The sequence below is a fragment of the Nycticebus coucang genome, chromosome 18 (genome assembly GCF_027406575.1).
Source record: "Nycticebus coucang isolate mNycCou1 chromosome 18, mNycCou1.pri, whole genome shotgun sequence".
NCBI classification, from domain to species: Eukaryota; Metazoa; Chordata; class Mammalia; order Primates; family Lorisidae; genus Nycticebus; species Nycticebus coucang.
In genome coordinates, this window is record NC_069797.1 from 17003659 (window position 1) to 17023058 (window position 19400).

The window sequence follows — 19400 nt, forward strand, 5'->3', positions numbered from 1 at the left end:
GATCCAAATAACACAAGTTTTTTAGGAAGAGATAATAGGAAACACATGAACAACCATATCAAAAATTAAACAGCAGAAATTTTCTCAGAATCATCAACCTTTAAACTAAGTGTTCTTCTGGTACAGAGAAAGATGATCCAAATGTTGGCCTATCCTCATATAATTATAAAACACCAGGAATTAAAAAAATATGAAAACCTCAATGAAATAGAAATTGGTAATATAGAAGTAATATCTCTGCTACAATAAAATAGATCTACACGATTCCCAACCTCATCTTGACGTAACGCTCACTTTTCTCTCCTGTCTTTCACAATGCATTCAAATCTTACTCCTCTCTGAAACTTTCCGCCATGCAGTTTATCTAAACTCATCTTATCCACTCCTGCACCTTTCAGTTGACATTCAATCTGTTTCACCTTATACCTTACTTCTTAAATTGCTGTAGCCAACTGTCATTTTTTAGAATGACTACTGATTTTTAACTGTTGGTTCTCAGAAAATAAGAATAAAGAATAAGAATAACATCTTTTTGTTAGTTTTTTCATCTTCCAAAGGATCCTACATTTGAGACACACCAATCTTATTTCAAAACTCCCACAAACTACAAGCTCTGTTTTCTTTTCTTTTTTTTGAGACAGAGTCTCAAGTTGTCACCCTCGATAGAGTACCATGGCATCACAGCTCACAGCAACCTCCAATTCCTGGGCTTCAGTGATTCTCTTGCCTCAGCCTCCCAAGCAGCTGGGACTATAGGCATGCGCAATAATGCCCGACCATTTTTCTGTTGCAGTTGTCATTGTTACTTTAGCTGGCCCGGGCTGGATTCGAACTGGCCAGCCTCGGTGTATGTAGCTGGCACCCTACCTACTAAGCTACAAGCACCGCCACAAGCTCTGTTGATCCTAAATGACAACCAACGTTTCTACTCTCTGATGGTCCACAACCCAGAGAAAGTACAGAAAGGACACCTTCTAGAAAGGGCTGGGAGGGTAGAGGAAATACGCCCACCCTGAGAAATAAAACAATTATAGTATCTTTGATCATTATCAATGCCTACTCCTGACCCAGATCAGTAACAAAATTCCAACAAAGCCGGGTCTACAATATTAGGCCAGAACCAAATTCTAAAAATTCTAACTTAAAAAAATTCCCCATTACCATGTCTTTGCAAACATTTAACACTTCCTGGAAAGAGACACAAGCATGAGAAAACTAGCTGGTTACAGGTTTACTTAAAAGCACTAGTTCAAAACAAAAAATAAAACCCAATCAACTCAACTTTTAAAAGAAAGGTTTTTTTTTAACCTGGTGTTTACTTGCTTAAAAACAATAAATGAAAAGAGATTTTCTTTATGAATTCCCCATACACGAACAAACTCTAGAGAAAGAATAGTAAAGATAGTACAAATACGTGGATGCTTTTCCAGTTCTAAATTGAAGTAACTGTCTTTCTCGTATGTTTGGTGATTACTGCTCTATCCTTTCTTTCTTAGACTTCAAATCTGTGGTTCAGCTAGTAATTAAGGTAATAGAAATGAATTATGTTCAAGAATTAGTTATGTAACTGGGTACAATGAAACAGACCTATAGTCCCAGCTACAAGGGAGACTGAAGCAGAAGGATCCCTTGAGTCCAGGAGTTTTCGACCAGCTTGGGCAAGACACCAAGGCCCCTTCTCAAAAACAACAATAAAGAATGAATTCTGTACTAGCTTTCGTTAGAAACTCTAGGAAATGAGGAAGGAGGTTCTTTTAGAAGCATTTCCTGGCTCGGCGCCTGTAGCTCAGTGGCTAGGGCACCAGCCACATACACTGGAGCTGGTGGGTTTGAACCCAGCCTGGGTCTGCCAAACAACAATGACAACTACAACAGGGAAAAAAAAAAAAACAACAACAGCCAGGCATTGTGGCGGGCGCCCACAGTCCCAGCTACTTAGGAAGCTGAGGCAAAAGAATCGCTTAAGCCCAAGAGTTGGAGATTGCTGTGAGGTGTGACGCCATGGCACTCTACCAAGGGCAACATAGTGAGACTGTCTCAAAAAAAAAAAAAAAAAAAGCATTTCCTTGCTGCTGGAATTTGAACTAATTGTGAAATACTAAGTTTCTTTCTTCAATATAGCTCCCACTTGGTATTTCAGAGAAGATAAAAAGGCTAGGATGCTAGGCTAAGCTCTGACAAGAAATCTAATTATGAACACGTCTCATAAAACTGACAGCATTCTTAGTTAAATAAACTATTATTCCAGTTTTTATTTATAATATCTTTCATTTCCTCTAAAGTTATAAGTGAAAATTTAAGGGTATACATATATACATACACACACCCCTCTCTCCCTTCTAGACTCTTCTATTTTAAAAATAACAAAATATTCTAAGCACCCCTACTGCAAGACCCTGTACCTTTTACCACTTTTTATTGTTTGCAAATATAATGTATACCAAACTCTGAAGAAAAAAAAAAAAAAACAGAAATAAGCGTGCCTCTTTGGGCGTACACTTAGAGTCTGGCAAAGTTAGAACACAAACTGTTGAGAAATTATTTTAAAACAAAATCATGTATTCTGCCAGCTTTTTAAACCATCTTTCACCACTTGTTTTGTATTCCTAAAGAGGGTGAGCTGAAAATTATTTTTATGGATATTGGTATAAATGTAAAGCCACTGGCCTTCATGTTCACAATAGGGGTAAGGGGAAGATATTATTTAATAAGTCACATCACTTACCAATTCAACTGAAGGTTTATGTATTGTTCTGAAGGTATTTTTTTTTTTTAAAAACTACCATGTTTCTAATAATATCTTAAATATTAAAATATCATTTCTATAGTTTTATGAAAACTATTCAGTGAATAAAAAATAATCACTGACAACTATGCTCAGACATATACATAATTTTTTCAAGTGACTATAACATGGAAATCTTAAAGGAATTTAGCCTATTCAAATGGGAATCTATTTTGCCAAGTATTGAGGCCAGAATCTATAGAGGACAATTAAACTTCCTTTCCTATTCTCAGAGAGTTTAATAAGAAAGAACCTAAAAGATAAAAATGTAACCAGATCATTGGCTCTTTTTTCCCAGTAAACTTTAAAAGTAAATTTCAAAAGGAAAATTGTGTTTACTTAAGATTATATAATCAATAGCCTTCTAAACAGATATGTAAGTTGTAATACTCCAAATGGCCCATGAGATAAAAGAATACCAACATCTCGGTTTGGAAAAATTTATAAAATAAAGTAACTTTAACTCAAAGCCTTCCCTTGAGTTGAGCCTTTTATTTGATTACCAAGAATACTCACATGTGTGGGTTTTGAACTCCTGTAGGATTGGGATTCAGAGTAAACCTTGCTGTAGATTTGAAAGGTGGATTTGCAAAATTCAACTTCAGTGCTTTGCGTTTACCTAAGAAATAACAAATAAAAAGTAAAAGTTTCAAGTACTATATATACATAGTATGCTGAGGGCATAAGAAAGTCACACCAAAAGTAAGGAAAACTTGCTTTAACAGACAACATAAAGCAATACTTTGAAAGGCAACAAAGAATTTCTTAGAATTGAGAAAAAGTAAATAAAAACCATCTAAAGTTGTTACTAACCATAAATCACTCACTAGGCTATGATTTAACAGATACAATGCTCAAGATCTTCAAGTTTACGTTGTTCGAAGGTGTTAACACTTTTGCAAAAAAAAAATACCACTATAAAAATCATATATCTCAGTAGATAAATGGGAAAATTCTAAAATATTACCCACTTCTCTAGTGTTATATTTTAATGACCTCAGTTTAATAAAAATTATTTTTTCTCAATTTAATATAAACATCTGAGTAAAAAAGCTGAAGCATTCTGCAACCATAATCAGCTAAAAACATCAAGTTAACAACCCAAGTATTCTGAAGCAGTTTCTTTGGGGTAGAAAAGGGAAAGGTATCAATGTTCTTTATTACACAAGTAAAACATATCCATTATAGAAAAGCCAAATAATTCAGAAAAGATAAACAAAAATATACAAAAATTGTATATATGTACATCTATATAACATAGTGTTTTAAAAAATTTATATGCATGTCTCAATCCAATTACCCCCAAAATAATCACTGTTCACTTTCTACTGCAGACATTTTTCTACACATAAATACTGACATGTATTTTTTTTTTACCTACAACTGAAATCAAATCATGATACTGTTTGTAACATGCTTTACTCATTGACCACATTTCTTTCTATATCAATAAAACTTACAGAATAACTCCTTTAGAATGTATGTGGATACTCTGTAACAGAGTTGGGTTTTAAAGTATTTGCCGCAAAACTTGGTTTCACATTCATATTAAAGATTACTTGTTCCTGCACTCACTCTTCACAGTTTATTAGAAACTTATCTACCAATTCAAAAAATATCTTTGCAATCCAAACATTTTCTCACCTCAGTGGAGTCAGACCATTTACTAGAGGGCTCAAACTGCAGACGTGAGATCTAAAAGGGCAACTGAGCCACACAGCACACTAGTGGAGAGAACTGCAAGGAGGAGAACACACAGCTCTAAGCCGTGCTCCTCCTCCAGCTTCCAGGAAATGGTCTTTCTTCAGGACTACGCCAAATTCCCAAGAAGATCAGATACATTTGTTTTCAGAAATAAGGATGGTACATGAATTTTCCACAGAATTTGGCATTTCTGAGGCCAAATATTTTTTAAATCACTATTCTCTGACAGAAAGTAGAGAAAAGACATTCACAGTAAATGTGCAATGGATATTCTAAAAAAAAAAAAAAAAACAGATTTGACAATATACAAAAACTTTAAAAACTAAAATTGAAACTTGGGAAAATCCTTGCAATTCTAATCAATAAGTCTATATAAAGACATCACATAAATCAAGGAAAATGGAAAACCTGGCAAGAACATCAACAGTAAAGGCAAACTGAGAAAGAACTATGAAAAGACACTAACACCAAAAACATTTAAAACTTCAGTTCATATGACAATTGGAAAGTGTGAAGGTTTTGTGTTTTATACATATATACACACACACATCATATATATGTATATATCATATATACACACACACATATATAGATAAAATATTGATCTGAAGGACTAGGTAAAAGAATCACTAATACAATAAATTGCTGATAGAAATGTAAATTGACATAATTTTCCTGGTGAAAGGTTCAGCAATACATAAGAAAAAAATTTTTAAGGGTAGTTCGTGGTGGTTCGTGCCTATCTCTGTGAGGCTGAGGGAGGAGGATCACTGGAAGTCAGGAGTTTGAGACCAGCCTGAGCAAGATCAAGAGCAAGACCTGACTCTACTACAAATAAAAAAATTAGCTTGGCAAGGTGGCATATACCTGTAGTCCCAGCTGCTCAGGAGGCTGAGGCAGGAGGATTGCTTGAGCCCAGGAGTTTGAGGTTGCTATGAGCCATGGGACTCTAGCCTGAGTGACAGAACAAGACTGTCTGGAAAAAAAATTTAAATGATTATCCTCTTTTACTTCTTAGATATTTGTCTACAGAATATACTAAGAGACAGAAGATTATTCCAGGCCTTAGAATTTGCCATGCTGGATTTTGAAATTGTTTGGGATTATGAATTCCCTCCTTCCATTCTCTCCCTTTTTGAATTAGTATGTCTAATAACTTACCAAATGCCTATCTCACTTGTGTTATTTTGGAAGCAGGTAACTTGTCTTCTAGTTTCTTAGTCCATAAATGGAAGGGGATTTTGTAACAGAAAGGGTAACACTCAATAGTCTCACTCATATCTGGTTTAGATTATTTTGATGATGAGATTTAAGACTTCTGAGCTTGTTGATATTTAGGCCAGATTTGTGAGCTGATGCTATGAAAAGTCAAAACAGTGAGGATGCTGGGGTAGGGTGGATGTGTTCTGCACAGGGATAGATGTGAATATTTAGGGTTCAGAAGGCAGAATGCAGTGGACTCAATGGTGGCCTGGGCCCAGAGATACATGCTCCTAATCTCTAAAACCTATAGATGTTACCTTAATAGGGCAATGTGTTTGCAAAAAAGGTTAAATTAAGGACCTTTGTGTTTATTTGAATGAGCTCCATCCCCCCAAACTCCCCACATTAAATGCTGAGCACCACGTGGCATATCAGCCATAATCTCCAGATGGAGAAAAACTAATAAAAGATTAAGATAAAACGCAGGACAATGTCAGAACAAAGAATTATTGTGAGAACTATCCAAAGAAAAACACCAAAATTGGCCCTTTCTTCAAAAGCTCAATTTGAAGGGACAATCCCTAAACTTTGCAGACAAACAAAATGTTACTACTTAAGGTGTTCTCTTAAAAAATAAACATTTGTATTTAATGCACACAAAGAGAAAGATTTTTTCTTAGCACTGCACTCACATTTTAACAAAAAAAAATTGAGGGTATTGTCTTAAAGGTCATTTACTTCATGAACAACAGGTACAGTTTAACAGAATGTGACTTACATAAACTAGATGTAAAGGTACTATACTTCAAAATCATCTACAATTATTTTAAAAAACAGTCCAACTGTGCATTCTGACCATTCACTAACAAAATACACTACATAATTCTGTAAAAGTTCAAGCTTCTCCAAGCAAAGATGATTCAGAGACTAAAACTAGTACCAAGGTGTTAGGGCAAATACATTGCCTATTCTCATCTGTGTACTCCAACTTTCCAAATGCTGATCAGTTTCAGATAAACTCTTAAGGCAATCTTAAGGAAGGAAAGCCCTCCCAAAATTAATCTAAAGTAAGTTTCAGAGAAAATAAAAAGAGATGGCTGTTATTATACTTAGGAGAGTCTGTTTCTGGCTAGCTATAGGGATGATCTTTAAAACACACACACACAAACACACATCTTTTCTTCCACTCGCTTTCTCTGGGTTCCACAGCCTCTCACTGGGCTGATCCTTCTCTCCTTAACTTCTTTCTTTCTCAAGGGTATTTATTTAAAATAAATAAATAAAATAAAATAAAAATTTAAATAAAATCACACCTGAGAGGTGATCCTGTCACCTTGTACTCAGATATTTTTAATGACAAAAATACAAATAAATAAGACATTAATATGGATTTTTTTCCAGAAGCCTGAAATAACTTTCACAGGAAGTAAAGGAGGCAAGTGATATTATAAATAGCCTGTGGAAATTTTTGGATGCTAATAGAAATTAAAGTATCTATACAATAAGGATTAAATAATTGATCAAACAGATTATAAATTTGCAGTTATAATAATTCCTTTGGTGGGACTGTCACACATTCAATTCCTAACCAGTCAACAGAGATAAAGAATGCTTCCCCTTAACTACAGCAAGAGAGAAACCAGGCATGATCAAACATCTTAAATTACCTATATGGAAGGCATTTCCTGTGAGAGATTGTTTGTATACCTAAAACAAACCTTAGTTCAGTGCTTAATATATCGGTTACGCTTTCAAATGTTTATTGATCTGAGAATAAAGTTGACTTAAATAGCCTTGACAACTCAGTCTAACCAGCTCAATTAGCTAGAGTAAGTTTCTGTTTGCAACTAAAAACCCTGACTGATAAGGAAAAGCACCTGTCCTCATCACAATCCCAAAGCACTGCTCTACCCCTCAGGGCAGTATGGCTTTTCTCATGTCACAGCTTATATAGAAAATGAAAGTATTTGTTCAATACACTGGGAAAATTAAAATTGCAGCTGGCCCAGGGGCTGGGCTGAACAGGTTAGCAGCCCCTGCGTCCACTTAGCCACTCAAAGGGCAGAGAGGGGAAAACTCTCAGCACTACCTTCAAATTCTGGTTTCAAAGCTCTGCTTTATGAGAACAGCCAGTACTATTCAAACAAGCTTTTCACATCATCCAGGTACAAGATCTTTCCCAATGTTCTCATGAGAAAACCACTCCTAAGCATGGGATTGTCAGGAATATTAAGAACTATGATTCTGAAGAATAGGGATTTGGCTAAGTATATTTGCACTCATTGAGGCCCAGGAATTGTTTGCTCTAATTATGAGCAATTCACAGATTCACAGAATACTGAAATTGGAAGGAAGTCATCATCTACCTTTCATCAGCTTTTAAACAAGATGACGGAGAGCTCTGAAAATTCTTCCTCCATTAACTTCTCAAGAAATACAAACCTGTAATATCATTTTCCACAATCATTTTTCAACCCTGGAGTTTTGGTTCAACCTCACCCAAAGATCCCAACAGGGGCAGTTGAGAGTTACCACTCGAAATGAAATCCATAGCACTTCAGCAATATGGCTGCTAAAGGCATTTCTCCTCACCTTCCTGAGATGAGCAAAAGGTACCGTTTACTCACTATTCATGAAGAAACAGCATTACTCAGAGCAGTGGGTCTCAACCTTCCTAATGCCGCAACCCCTTAATACAGTTCCGTGTGTCGTGCTGACCCCCAACCATAAAATTATTGTAATAGGAAGGTTGAGAACCACTGATTCTGATTTAGAGCGTCCAAAAACATCAGAGTCTGCCCCAAGGAGATAAACCATGTTTATCCAGGCTCACTTTGCCACCCTCTGTCCAGTCCTCTTCAATTCTGTTCCCATCTGTTTATATCAAACCGTAAACAATTTTCTGCTCTAAATTTTTAACTATCTTGATTTACCTATGAACTTTGAAAAATCACCTAAAATAGGTACCTAGAACAAAACAGTAGTTCAAGTATTTATTTAAATTATTAGCATACTGTTTTTCTAATTAATATTTCAGGGCCCTCTCACTCAACCTAACAAGCTTGTTTTCTCTCATCATATGGTAGAAAAGCAAGATTTTGCTACCTGTATGGTCAGATTCAAAGAAACAGAATCCTTCTACCCAGTCTGTAAGAATACAGACTGTAAGAATACAGACTATCTCTAAAATATTTTAGCCAGTCAACACATCTTCAACACCACTGATGTCACCAAATGGAATAACAAAGTTCTTTATTGTTGATGGCAATAAAGATCACAGAAGGACCTATAATAGCTGCCTGTAGAGAATAATTTTTTTTTTAAACGTAATGCCAACAGTTCACTGTGGGTTCACATGTGGGTTATATGGCAGACTGTTAGAAAAATAGCCACCATCAAATTACATCACCCTGTGTCCATACCATGCTACAATGTGATTTTGCAACTGCATCCATCAATAAGTGGAGTCTATTTTCCCACCTTTGGAATCTGGGCTGGCCTTGGGACCTGCTTTAACCACAAGAATATATCAGAAGGGATGTTGTATGACTTCCAAACCTAAGCTTCCATGAGGCCTTGCAGCTTCCACTTTTGCTCTCCTGGAAAGCTATCCTCTGTCTAAACCAGAGGCAGCTCAGTCCAGCCTCTCTGATAATGAAAAAAACGTATGGAATTAGAGGGCCAGCAGTTCCAGCCATCCTAAAAAACTTCTAAATGCAGACACATAAGTAAACTTGGGTGACACCAGCAGAACTACCACCCAACTAATGAACAGAATCATGAAAATTAAATAGCTGCTCTTTTAATTAGTTGCACTACTCACATGCCAAAAGAGCTAGATAGGAATCAAAAAGCAATCAGAATTAGTCCCTCTTAAGGAACTCCCACTGCCACAATACAGGATTCCCTGCAACTAAGTACAAGAAAAAGTGAGAAAACTGTAACTTACAAGTCACTCATAGAAATGAGTATATTTAAGAAAATTGGCGACTGACCTACAACCGACCCTACTGAATAGGATTCCCACATTCCACTGGGGAAGCGGGGGCGGGGGGGGTTATTTCTAATTTCTCTCTTGGCTCTCATTCTAATTATCTCATTTTCAAAACAGAAAGATTACCTGTAACTTTTTAAATTATATGTAATCACCGGTTATGAAATGAATAACACACAATTCTAACTCTTCAACTTCATATTCAATTTCAGAAATAAGGAAACAAAGTGGTAGGAAAGAACTTAATTTTATTCTCTTTTCTCCCGAAATTACTACAGTGATGAGAGACTTAATTATTCCATAAACTGAAAACAGGAAGAGGAAGGATGTTAGAGTTGGGATTAGAAGAAATGGGCTACTTTTACTTTGTCAGTTCTACCCTGGCCTTGCAGTATCAGGCACTCTGGACCCACGTAGTAAACGGGTTATCGGCTAACATTATATTGCCTCCCAGACCTTTCATACATATAACTGAGCAATTACCAAAAAATTTATAAAATCTCACTTAGGATTCTGAAGTGCCATCAACACAACAGTTTATTCATTCATTCAGTTGTGGTAAGGATTAATATACCTTAAACATGCAATGGCCGGCAAACAGTAGGTATGAAAAGTGGTAACTGCTATATTAGCTATAAGCACATATTAAAACCTAATCGAAATATTAATTATTAGATTCTCCAAAAAATATGGAAAAGGTCTGTTTGAGGGCGGCGCCTGTGGCTCAAGGAGTAGGGCACCGGTCCCATATGCTAGTGGTGGCGGGTTCAAACCCAGCCCCGGCCAAAAATCACAAAAAAAAAAAAAAAAAAGAGAAAAAGGTCTGTTTGATAGGTTTTAAACCAGTGATTCTCAACCTGTGGGTCGCATCTTTCATTGTTTAACAATGAAAATACATTGTGGCATAAGGAAGGTTGAAAACCACTGTTTTAAACCAACAAAATATAGGCCAGACACAGTGGCTCACGCTTATAATCCTAGCATTTTGGGAGGCCCAGGTGGGAGGATCACTTAAGCTCACTATCTCAAAACCAGCCTGAGCAAGAATGAGACAACACCTCTACTAAAAATGGGGGGAAAAAATTAGCTGGGTAAGTCTCAAAAAATAAATAAACACAGCAAAATATATTAATAACAAGGAAATGAGACTAAGTCTTCCTTAGTCCAACTTCCTAAAAACTACTCAGGGAGCCTGCTAGCCCAAGAAGGCCCTACTGTGGTTATCAACACAACACAACTGTCAAGGCTTTATTAAAAACACAGGATTTGGGATGCTTGTTCACGATGATTATGTAACTGCTCAAACAGATTCTATTTTAGCAAAATCTTGCTTTGGATCTCTTCAGTCCACAAGTCTTCTCTGAAGTCACGTAACTTATTTAGGGGCAAAAAGAATATACCTTGGTCTTAACTGCAGAGAACAAACTGGGGGGGGGGGGGATGGGGTTGGGGAAGATTCTAAAAGAGCCCTCATATAAACAAAGAACATGAATAGGTAATTAACAAAAGAAAGAATACAAATAAGCCATTGTAATAAACAAATTCTTCTAGTTATAAAAAAAATTAAAATACAATTGTTCCTTTTAATACTTCACAACATAAATACAAGAGTACGAAGAAGTGCAAGCTTCTTCAGGATTTATCACAGCTGTACTTTTGCATTCATGTTTGATTAAATGTCTGCCTTCCCCACCACACACTTCTTATTTGCCAAAAGAAATTCTATTTCTTCTTAGTTGCCCTAGTGCCTAGAATTATGCCTGACACATAAATCTGTAACTCTCAGTAAATAAACACAGACAAATGAACAAATGACTATTCTGAATATAAACTGGTCCATTTTCCAGAAGGCAGTATCCAGCAAACAACTCAATATATTCTTAGATAACATAACTCTATTCCTAAGAATTTATCCAAAGAAAATTAAAGATTAACCAAATAAGTTATTCAAAGCAGTAATACGTGTGCACATTAGCTAAAACACTGTGACACATCCACAACTTCATACTATATTGCCACCAATAAAAAACACTGTAAGACCAATAATATCAGAAAACTTTGGTGACTTATTAAAAAACAATTAAGTAGTATAGCTAATAAGTTATCATTTTAGTAAAACATATCTATGTACAATAATTTATACATACATACACAGGTCATGTGCCAAAATGTCACTCATGATTAATTCAAGGTACTAGAATTATAACTATGTGCTTTTTTAAATTTTTTCTACTTCTCTGTGTTTCAGTTTTTTTTTTTGGGGGGGGGAGAGTTGTTTTGTTTTATTGTTGGAGATTCATTGAGAGTACAAGAAACTAGGTTACATAGATTGCTTGTGTCAGATAAAGACCCTCCCATAATAGTGTTCCACCCCTAAAAGGTGTACTACACCCATGACCCCCACACACACCCTCCCTCCTCCCCTTTCTCTGCTCTCCCCATCCCCCAACCCCCACCAAGTGCTAGGTCATTAATTGTTCTCATATCAGAATTGAGTACATGAGATTCTTACTTCTCCATTCTTGTGATACTTTGCTAAGAATAATGTGTTCCACTTCCATCCTTAATACAAAAGATGCAAATTCTCCATCTTTTTTAGTGGCTGAATAGTATTCCAAGGTGTACATACACCATAGCTTGTTAATCTATTCCTAGGTTGGTGGGCATTTAGGCTGTTTTCACAATTTGGCAATTACAAACTGAGCTGCAATAAATAGTCTAGTGCAAGTGTCCTTATGATAAAAAGATTTTTTTCCTTCTGGGTAGATGCCCAGTAATGGGATTGCAGGATCAAATGGGAGGTCTAGGTTGAGTTCTCTGAGACCTCTCCATACTTCCTTCCAAAAAGGTTGTATTAGTTTGCAGTCCCACCAGCAATGTAAAAGTGTTCTGATTCAAAATATGCAAACATCCTCTCCTATTGGATAGGTTGTCTACTTGCTTTGGTTGTTCTCTCCTTAACCGTACAGAAGCTTTTTGGTTTCATTAAGTTCCATTTGTTTATTTTTGTTGTTGTTGCAATTGCCATGGGAGTCTTCCTCCTAAAAGTCTTCCCCCAGGCCAATAGCGTCAAGTGTTTTCCCCACACTTTAAGGATTTTTATTGTTTCATGCCTTGGATTTAGGTCTTTTATCCATCTTGAATCAATTATGAGTACAGGTCCAGTTTCAGTCTTTTACATGTGGATATCCAGTGCTCCCAGCATCATGAATAGGGATTCTTTCCCCCAGTGTAAGCCCTTGATTGGCTTATCAAAGATTAGGTGGCTTTAAGATGTTAGATTCAGCTTGGTGCCATAGCACAGTGGTTACAGTGCCAGCCACATACACCCAGGCTGGTGGGTTCAAACCCAGCCCGGGACGGCTAAACAACAACTGCAACAAAAAATAGCCAGTAGCCAGGCATTGTGGCGGGTGCCTGTAGTCTTATCTACTTGTGAGGCTGAGGCAAGAGAATCGCTTAAACCCAAGAGTGGAGGTTGCTGTGAGCTGTGATGCCATAGCTCTCTACTGAGTGCAAAGTAGTAAGACTTTGTCTCAAAAAAAAAAAAAAGATGTTAGCTTCATCTCCCTGTTTTCTATTGGATTCCAGATGTCCGTCCCTATTTTTCTGCCAATACCATGCAATTTTAATCACTATGGCCTTGTAATACAGCCTAAAGTCCGGCAGGTTGATGACCTCAGCTTTCTTTTTATTACTAAGAATTGCTGTGGCTATACGGGTTTTTTTCTGATTCCATACAAAACAAAGAATTATTTTTTCTAAGCCTTGAAAAGTATGATGTTGGTATTTTAATAGGGGTGCCACTGAATCTGTAGATTAATTTGGGAAGTATAGACATTTTGATAATGTTGATTCTTCCCAGCCATGAGCATGGTATGTTCTTCCATTTGTTAGTAAGTTCTGACATTTCTTAGGGGATCATAGGTTTCTTTATAGAGGTCCTTCACCTCTTTTGTGAGTATTCCTAGGTATTTCATTTTCTTTGACACTACTGAGAAGGGAATTGTACTCTTGATTACCTTCTCATCTTGGTTGTTAATGGCATATACAAAGGCTACTGATTTGTGGACATTGATTTTATGCCCTGAGACATCCCTATATTTTTTGATCACTTTGGGGTTCTCTAAGTATAAGATCATATCATCAGCTAAGAGGGAGAGTTTCACTTCCTCTGTCCCCATTTAGATGGCCTTTATTAACTTCTGTTGCCTGACTGTATTGGCTAGAACTTCCAGCACTATGCTGAATCGTAGCGGCGATGGAGACCAACCTTGTCTGGTTTCAGTTCTAAGTGGAAAAGCTTTCAGTTTTACTCCATTCAGTAAAATATTCGCTGTGGGTTTGTCATAGATGGCTTCGATCAGTTTAAGAAATGTGCCACCAATACCTATATTCTTCAGAGTTCTAATTCGAAAGGGATGTAGAATTTTGTCGAATGCTTTTTCTGCATCTATTGAGAGGATCATTGGGTCTTTGTTTTAGCTTCTGTTGATATGATGAATTACATTTATGGATATGTACATGTTAAACGAGCCTTGCATCCCTGGGATGAAACCTACTTGATCATGGTGTATGAGTTTTTTAATAAGCTGTAATTTATTGGCTAGGATTTTATTGGAGTATTTTTGCATCTATGTTCATTAGGGAAATTGGTCTGTAGTTCTCCTTTTTAGTTGGATCTTTTCCTGGTTTTGGTATCAGGGTAATGTTTGCTTCATAGAACGTGCTGGGTAAGATTCGATCCTCCTCAATTTTTTGGAATAACTTCTGCAGTGTGGGAATAACCTCTTCTTTGAAAGTTTGATAGAATTCTGGAGTGAAGCCATCGGACCAGGGCATTTTTTTCTTGGGAGGTTTTTTATTGTTTCTTTGATCTCAGTACTTGAAATTGGTCTGTTCAGAAGATCTATTTCTTCTTAAGACTAGGAAGATGATGATTCCAAATATTGATCCATTCTCTCTACATTGTCAAATTTCTGGGTGTAGTGTTTCTTGTAGTACTCAGAGATAATCACCTGCGGCTCTGTGGCATCTGTTGTCACTTCCCCCTTTGTCACTCCTGATTGAGATTACTAGAGCTTTTACTTTTCTGTTTCTAGTTAGTCTGGCCAAAGGTTTATCTATTTTATTTACTTTTTTAAAAAATCAACTTTTTGTTTCACTAATTTTTTGAAGGTTTTTTGTTTTCAATTTCATTAATCTCTGACTTAATTTTGGCTATTTCCTTTCCTCTGCTGGTTGATCTTCCTTTTCCAATTCCCTAAGATGTTTTGAGTGTGCTGATGTGCTGTTTTTCGAAGGTAGGCTTCTAGTGCTATAAATTTTCCTCTCAGGACTGCTTTTAATGTATCCCAGGTTTTGGTAACTTGTGTCTTTGTTGTTATTTTGAGGAAATTAACAAACTCCTCTTGTATTCCCCTCCTGAACCAACTATCATTCAGCATAACATTGTTTAGTTTCCAAGACTTTGCTCAGGAATGAACATTTTTGTTGGAGTTGAGTTTCACCATTATAGCCTTGTGGTCTGAAAAGAGACCTGGAATTATTTCTATTCCTTTAATTTTGCTGAGGTTTGAATTGTATCCTAGGATGTGATCTATTTTCAAGTATGTGCCATGAGCTGCTGAGAAAAAAGTATATACTTTAGCTCTGGGATGGTGTGTTCTGTATATGTCTACTAATCCCATTTGTTCTAGGGTCACGTTTAAGTCCTTTGTATCCTTGTTTAATTTCTGTTTAGAGGATCTGTCCAGTTCTGCCAGAGGGGTGTTGAAGTCCCAGACTATTAAGGTGTTACTGGATATCGTATTGCTCAGACCCGTCAAGGTCTGTTTCATAAATCAGGGAGCATTTAAGTTAGGCGCATAAATGTTTGAAATTGAGATATCTTCTTGTGTATTGTTCCTTTGATCAGCATAAAGTGTCCATCTTTGTCTTTCTTGACTAAAGTTGCTTTGAATCAGCTTGTATCTGAGAACAAGACTGAAACCCCTCCTTTCTTCTGACTTCCATTTGCTTGGAACACGGTTTTCCATCCCTTCACCCTGAGTCCTGATTTGTCTTCAGGGCAAGATGTGTCTCCTAGAGATAGCATGTGAATGGCTTTTTTTTTTTTTTTAATCGACTAGGCCATCCTGTGCCTCTTCAGTGGGGAATTCAGTCCATTGACATTTATTGAGAGTATCGGTAAGTGTGGTGGAATTCTATTCATATTATTATGAGATAATCTGTTGTATGATTTTGTCCTTCGTGCCCCTGTGAAAGCTAAGCTCTGGTCTTTAGCTTCTAGGTGTTTAATTTCATGGTGATCCACTGTGGTGTTCAGAATTGAGAATCAGTCTAAGTATTTCCTGTAGAGCTGGTCTTGTTATGATGAATTTCCTCAGTGCATGTATATCTGCAAAAGATTTGATTTTGCCATCAATTTTGAAGCTAAGTTTAGCAGGATACAGGATTCTGGGCTAAAAATTATTTTAAGGATGCTGAAGGTGGTTGACCATGCTCTCCGGCTTGCAAAGTTTTGGTTGAAAAATCTGTCATCCTAATGGCTCTGCCATTAGGTTATTTAGCACTTATATATATAAGGTTAATTAGCAATTACTCCTAGATGCTTGTAGAATTTTCTCCTTCATCTTGACTTTGGACAGGTTCATTACAACGTGCCTTGGAGAGGCTCTGTTAAAGAGTTGAGACTGCTCGCGGTTCGATATCCAACTGAAAGGAATGTATCAGGATCCTTAGTAAAATGTGGGAAATTTTCTTTTTTTTTTTTCTTTTCAGGGGAAAGCATGAACACAGTCCGCCACTAACACAAATTATGCAATCACATTTCCCAAATTTGGGGAATTGCAGGGGTCAGCACATCCGGAGTACAATGGATAAGCCTTGCCCTGGGAAAACCACCTTCATGATCATGGTTATCTCCCCTGCCAGGTAAGTATGGAAATTTCCATTTATGATAGTCTCCATCACGGCATCCACACCTTTGGGACAATCTTCTTCCCCTTCAGGGATTCCCTATTATCTGTACGTTTAAATGCTTCGTGGCATCTCGCAGTTCTCTAAGCACCTGCTCTGCTTTCTCACTCTTCTTTTCTGACTTAGTAAATACCTGTGTTAACACAAAGACTTTATCCTCTAACTCTGATATTCTTTCTTCTCCATGGTCTAATCTATTTTTGATACTTTCTATAGCTTCTTTACATTCCCTTATTGTCTCTTTCATTTCTTTAAGCTCATCCATTACATATCTCTCATCTGACTTCTGGTTCTGTCTTTCAATTTTCTCATCCAATCCCATTATTGTCTTAATCATCCATATTTTCAATTCCCTGTCGTATCCATTAATTCTTTACAGGAGTCTTCTGTTAAAACTGTTTCATGGTCCCTTGGAGGAATTGCTCTATTTTGGTACTTCATGGTGCCTGAATTATTCTTTTGGTTTCTCCTCATGTGTGCTTTCTTCTTGTTCACTTCCTTGTGTACCTTCTTCCTTCTCACTTCCCCTTTTGCTTCAAGTTACCTTGTCTCAGAGTTTAGGTGATGCAAAGGCCTCTTGGTATGGAGTCAGAAGGTGGAGAAGGGTTGGAGCTAACAAGGAAAAGCAAGAGAAAAGGACAAAAAAGGCAGAAAAAAAAAAAAGAAGAACGAGGGAAATGAAAAAGAAAGAACAAGGAACAAAAGAAAAGGAAAGGGGGAAAGGATAACTGACAGAAGAAAACTGAAGAACAGGAGAGAAGGAGGATGGGAAGGAAAGATGAGAGTGATAGAAGAAATGTTATTGCTCAGCCCCATGCTAAACCACGTCTATAGCTCAAGGGTTTTGAGGAGCTGTACTGGGTGAGTTCCTTAAAATGGGGCACTCCTTACCAACCTGCACATATTCATACTCTTCCTCTGCCCAAAATTAGGAAGAAAAGAAAAAGAGCAAACACAAAAGATAAGAAAGGAAACTAGAGTGCAGATAAAGAAAAAAAGAGAGAGACAAAAAAATGGAAAAATAGAAAAGTACTGCAGCGTGGTCTTCCTAATACTTTCTTCCTGGGGCCAATGTATAGAGTTCTCCTGGCCTACTTGAGCCAGATTACTGCCGCAGTCTACCCGCCAGACACAACTGTGTCACACTCTCCCTCAGCAAAGAAAGGGTGGAGAAACAAGAAGAAACAATCAAATAATAAAATAAAAAGAGAATAAATTTTATTTTTTTTTTTGGCCGGGGCTGGGTTTGAACCCGCCACCTCCGGCATATGGGACCGGCGCCCTACTCCTTGAGCCACAGGCGCCACCCGAGAATAAATTTTAAAAGGGAGGAGAAAAAATATTGAAAAGTAAGAATAGACAAAGGAAATTAAACACACTGTTGAATCAAATTAAGGAGAGGAAGGGAAAAGGAATAAAGAAAAAAAAGAAACAACAGTCTAAGAAGAAAGGGAAAAAAAGGGAGGGAAAGGAAGGGACTGGAGTATCTTAGCTGATGCAGAAGCACATTCTGTGGGAAAGATTAGAAGAGTAGAAGAGGAAGCGCCTGTAACTCAGTGGATGGGGACCAGCCATATACACCCAGGCTGGCGGTTCAAACCTGGCACCAGCCAGCTAAACAACAGTGACAACTGCAACAAAAAAATAGCTGGGCATTGTGTCGGGCACCTGTAGCTCCAGCTACTTGGGGCGCTGAGCAAGAGAATCCCTTAAGCCCAAAAGTTTGAGATTGCTGTGATGCCACTGCACTCTACCCAGGGTGACATAGTGAAACTCTGTCTCAAAAAAAAAAAAAACAAAAAAAGAACAGTAGAAGAGTCTCATCTGAGAGAATGTTGAGGCGTTAAGTAGTCAGAGAGAACAGATCAAGCTAAAGTTCTGCAATCAACGAAAAGAAAGAGAGAGAAAAAAAAAAAAAACAGGAGCCCTTGCTCTTGTTGAATGTAAAAACTGGAGTTAGGAAAAGAGCCAACCTGAGGACTTAGAAAAAAAACAAGATACACTGAAACAAGATTTTAAAAAGCTCAAATAGCCTGATGTAAGCAATCTCAGCAACCATAAGAGGAAGAGAGAGAAAAAGAAAAAAAAAATTAACCATGACTCCTACAAGAAAGAAAAAGGAGAAAATAAGGCAAAAAAAGCAACAAAATTATTTATATATTTCTATATAAATTACATATATATATATAAACGTACGCGTATATATGCTTTAGGGATCGAAGAAATATATTTATGTTGCAATATAGTTTCTGGACACCAGGTGGCGCTGTGAGTAGTTCCCGGGCTTATACCTGTTTCCCAACTAGATTGTTCCTGGTGATCGCTGGTTTACCAGCATGGCACTCAGTCCCTGTCTGTGATTCCACAGATCTCAAAAAATCTTCAGAGGCAGGTCTCACAGATTCCCCCTGCAACAGTTTCCGTGGAGTGCGAGATATGCTAGGCTTGTCCCAAGCGTAGGACGACTCCCCACCGGTGGAATTCAGACCTCCGTGCCTTAGGCCTGCGGAAAGAGGCCCGGATTTTATGACCATGCCCACCTCCTATGGGGGACCTGCATGGATGTCTCGCCTGCCGCCAAACCGCGGCAGAGCCATTCCAGATAGCGCCCCACTCCCGCCACCAAATTCCGCTGGGGAGTCCACACTTCACCAATCTTTCCACTCAACACCTAGCTTCCCCCAACATCTGAAAACAGCAATGGCTCTCTTTCTGGGACCTCCGTGAGGTGGC

The 19400-nt window shown here is 37.5% G+C and overlaps 1 protein-coding gene and 1 non-coding gene across 3 annotated transcripts in view; both read right to left on the bottom strand.

The window, feature by feature from the left end:
- The window catches only part of MAP2K4 (mitogen-activated protein kinase kinase 4), a 146504-nt gene that overhangs the window by 102550 nt on the left and 24554 nt on the right, over positions 1-19400 (bottom strand). For both annotated transcript variants that reach the window (XM_053568311.1, XM_053568312.1), the window contains one exon: positions 3302-3404. In XM_053568311.1, the coding sequence (XP_053424286.1) occupies positions 3302-3404 (103 nt within the window). The remainder of the gene's footprint in view (positions 1-3301; positions 3405-19400) is intronic.
- On the bottom strand, positions 16467-16630 carry LOC128571438 (U1 spliceosomal RNA). Its single transcript, XR_008375853.1, has one exon. It is a non-coding gene; the product is annotated as a U1 spliceosomal RNA (small nuclear RNA).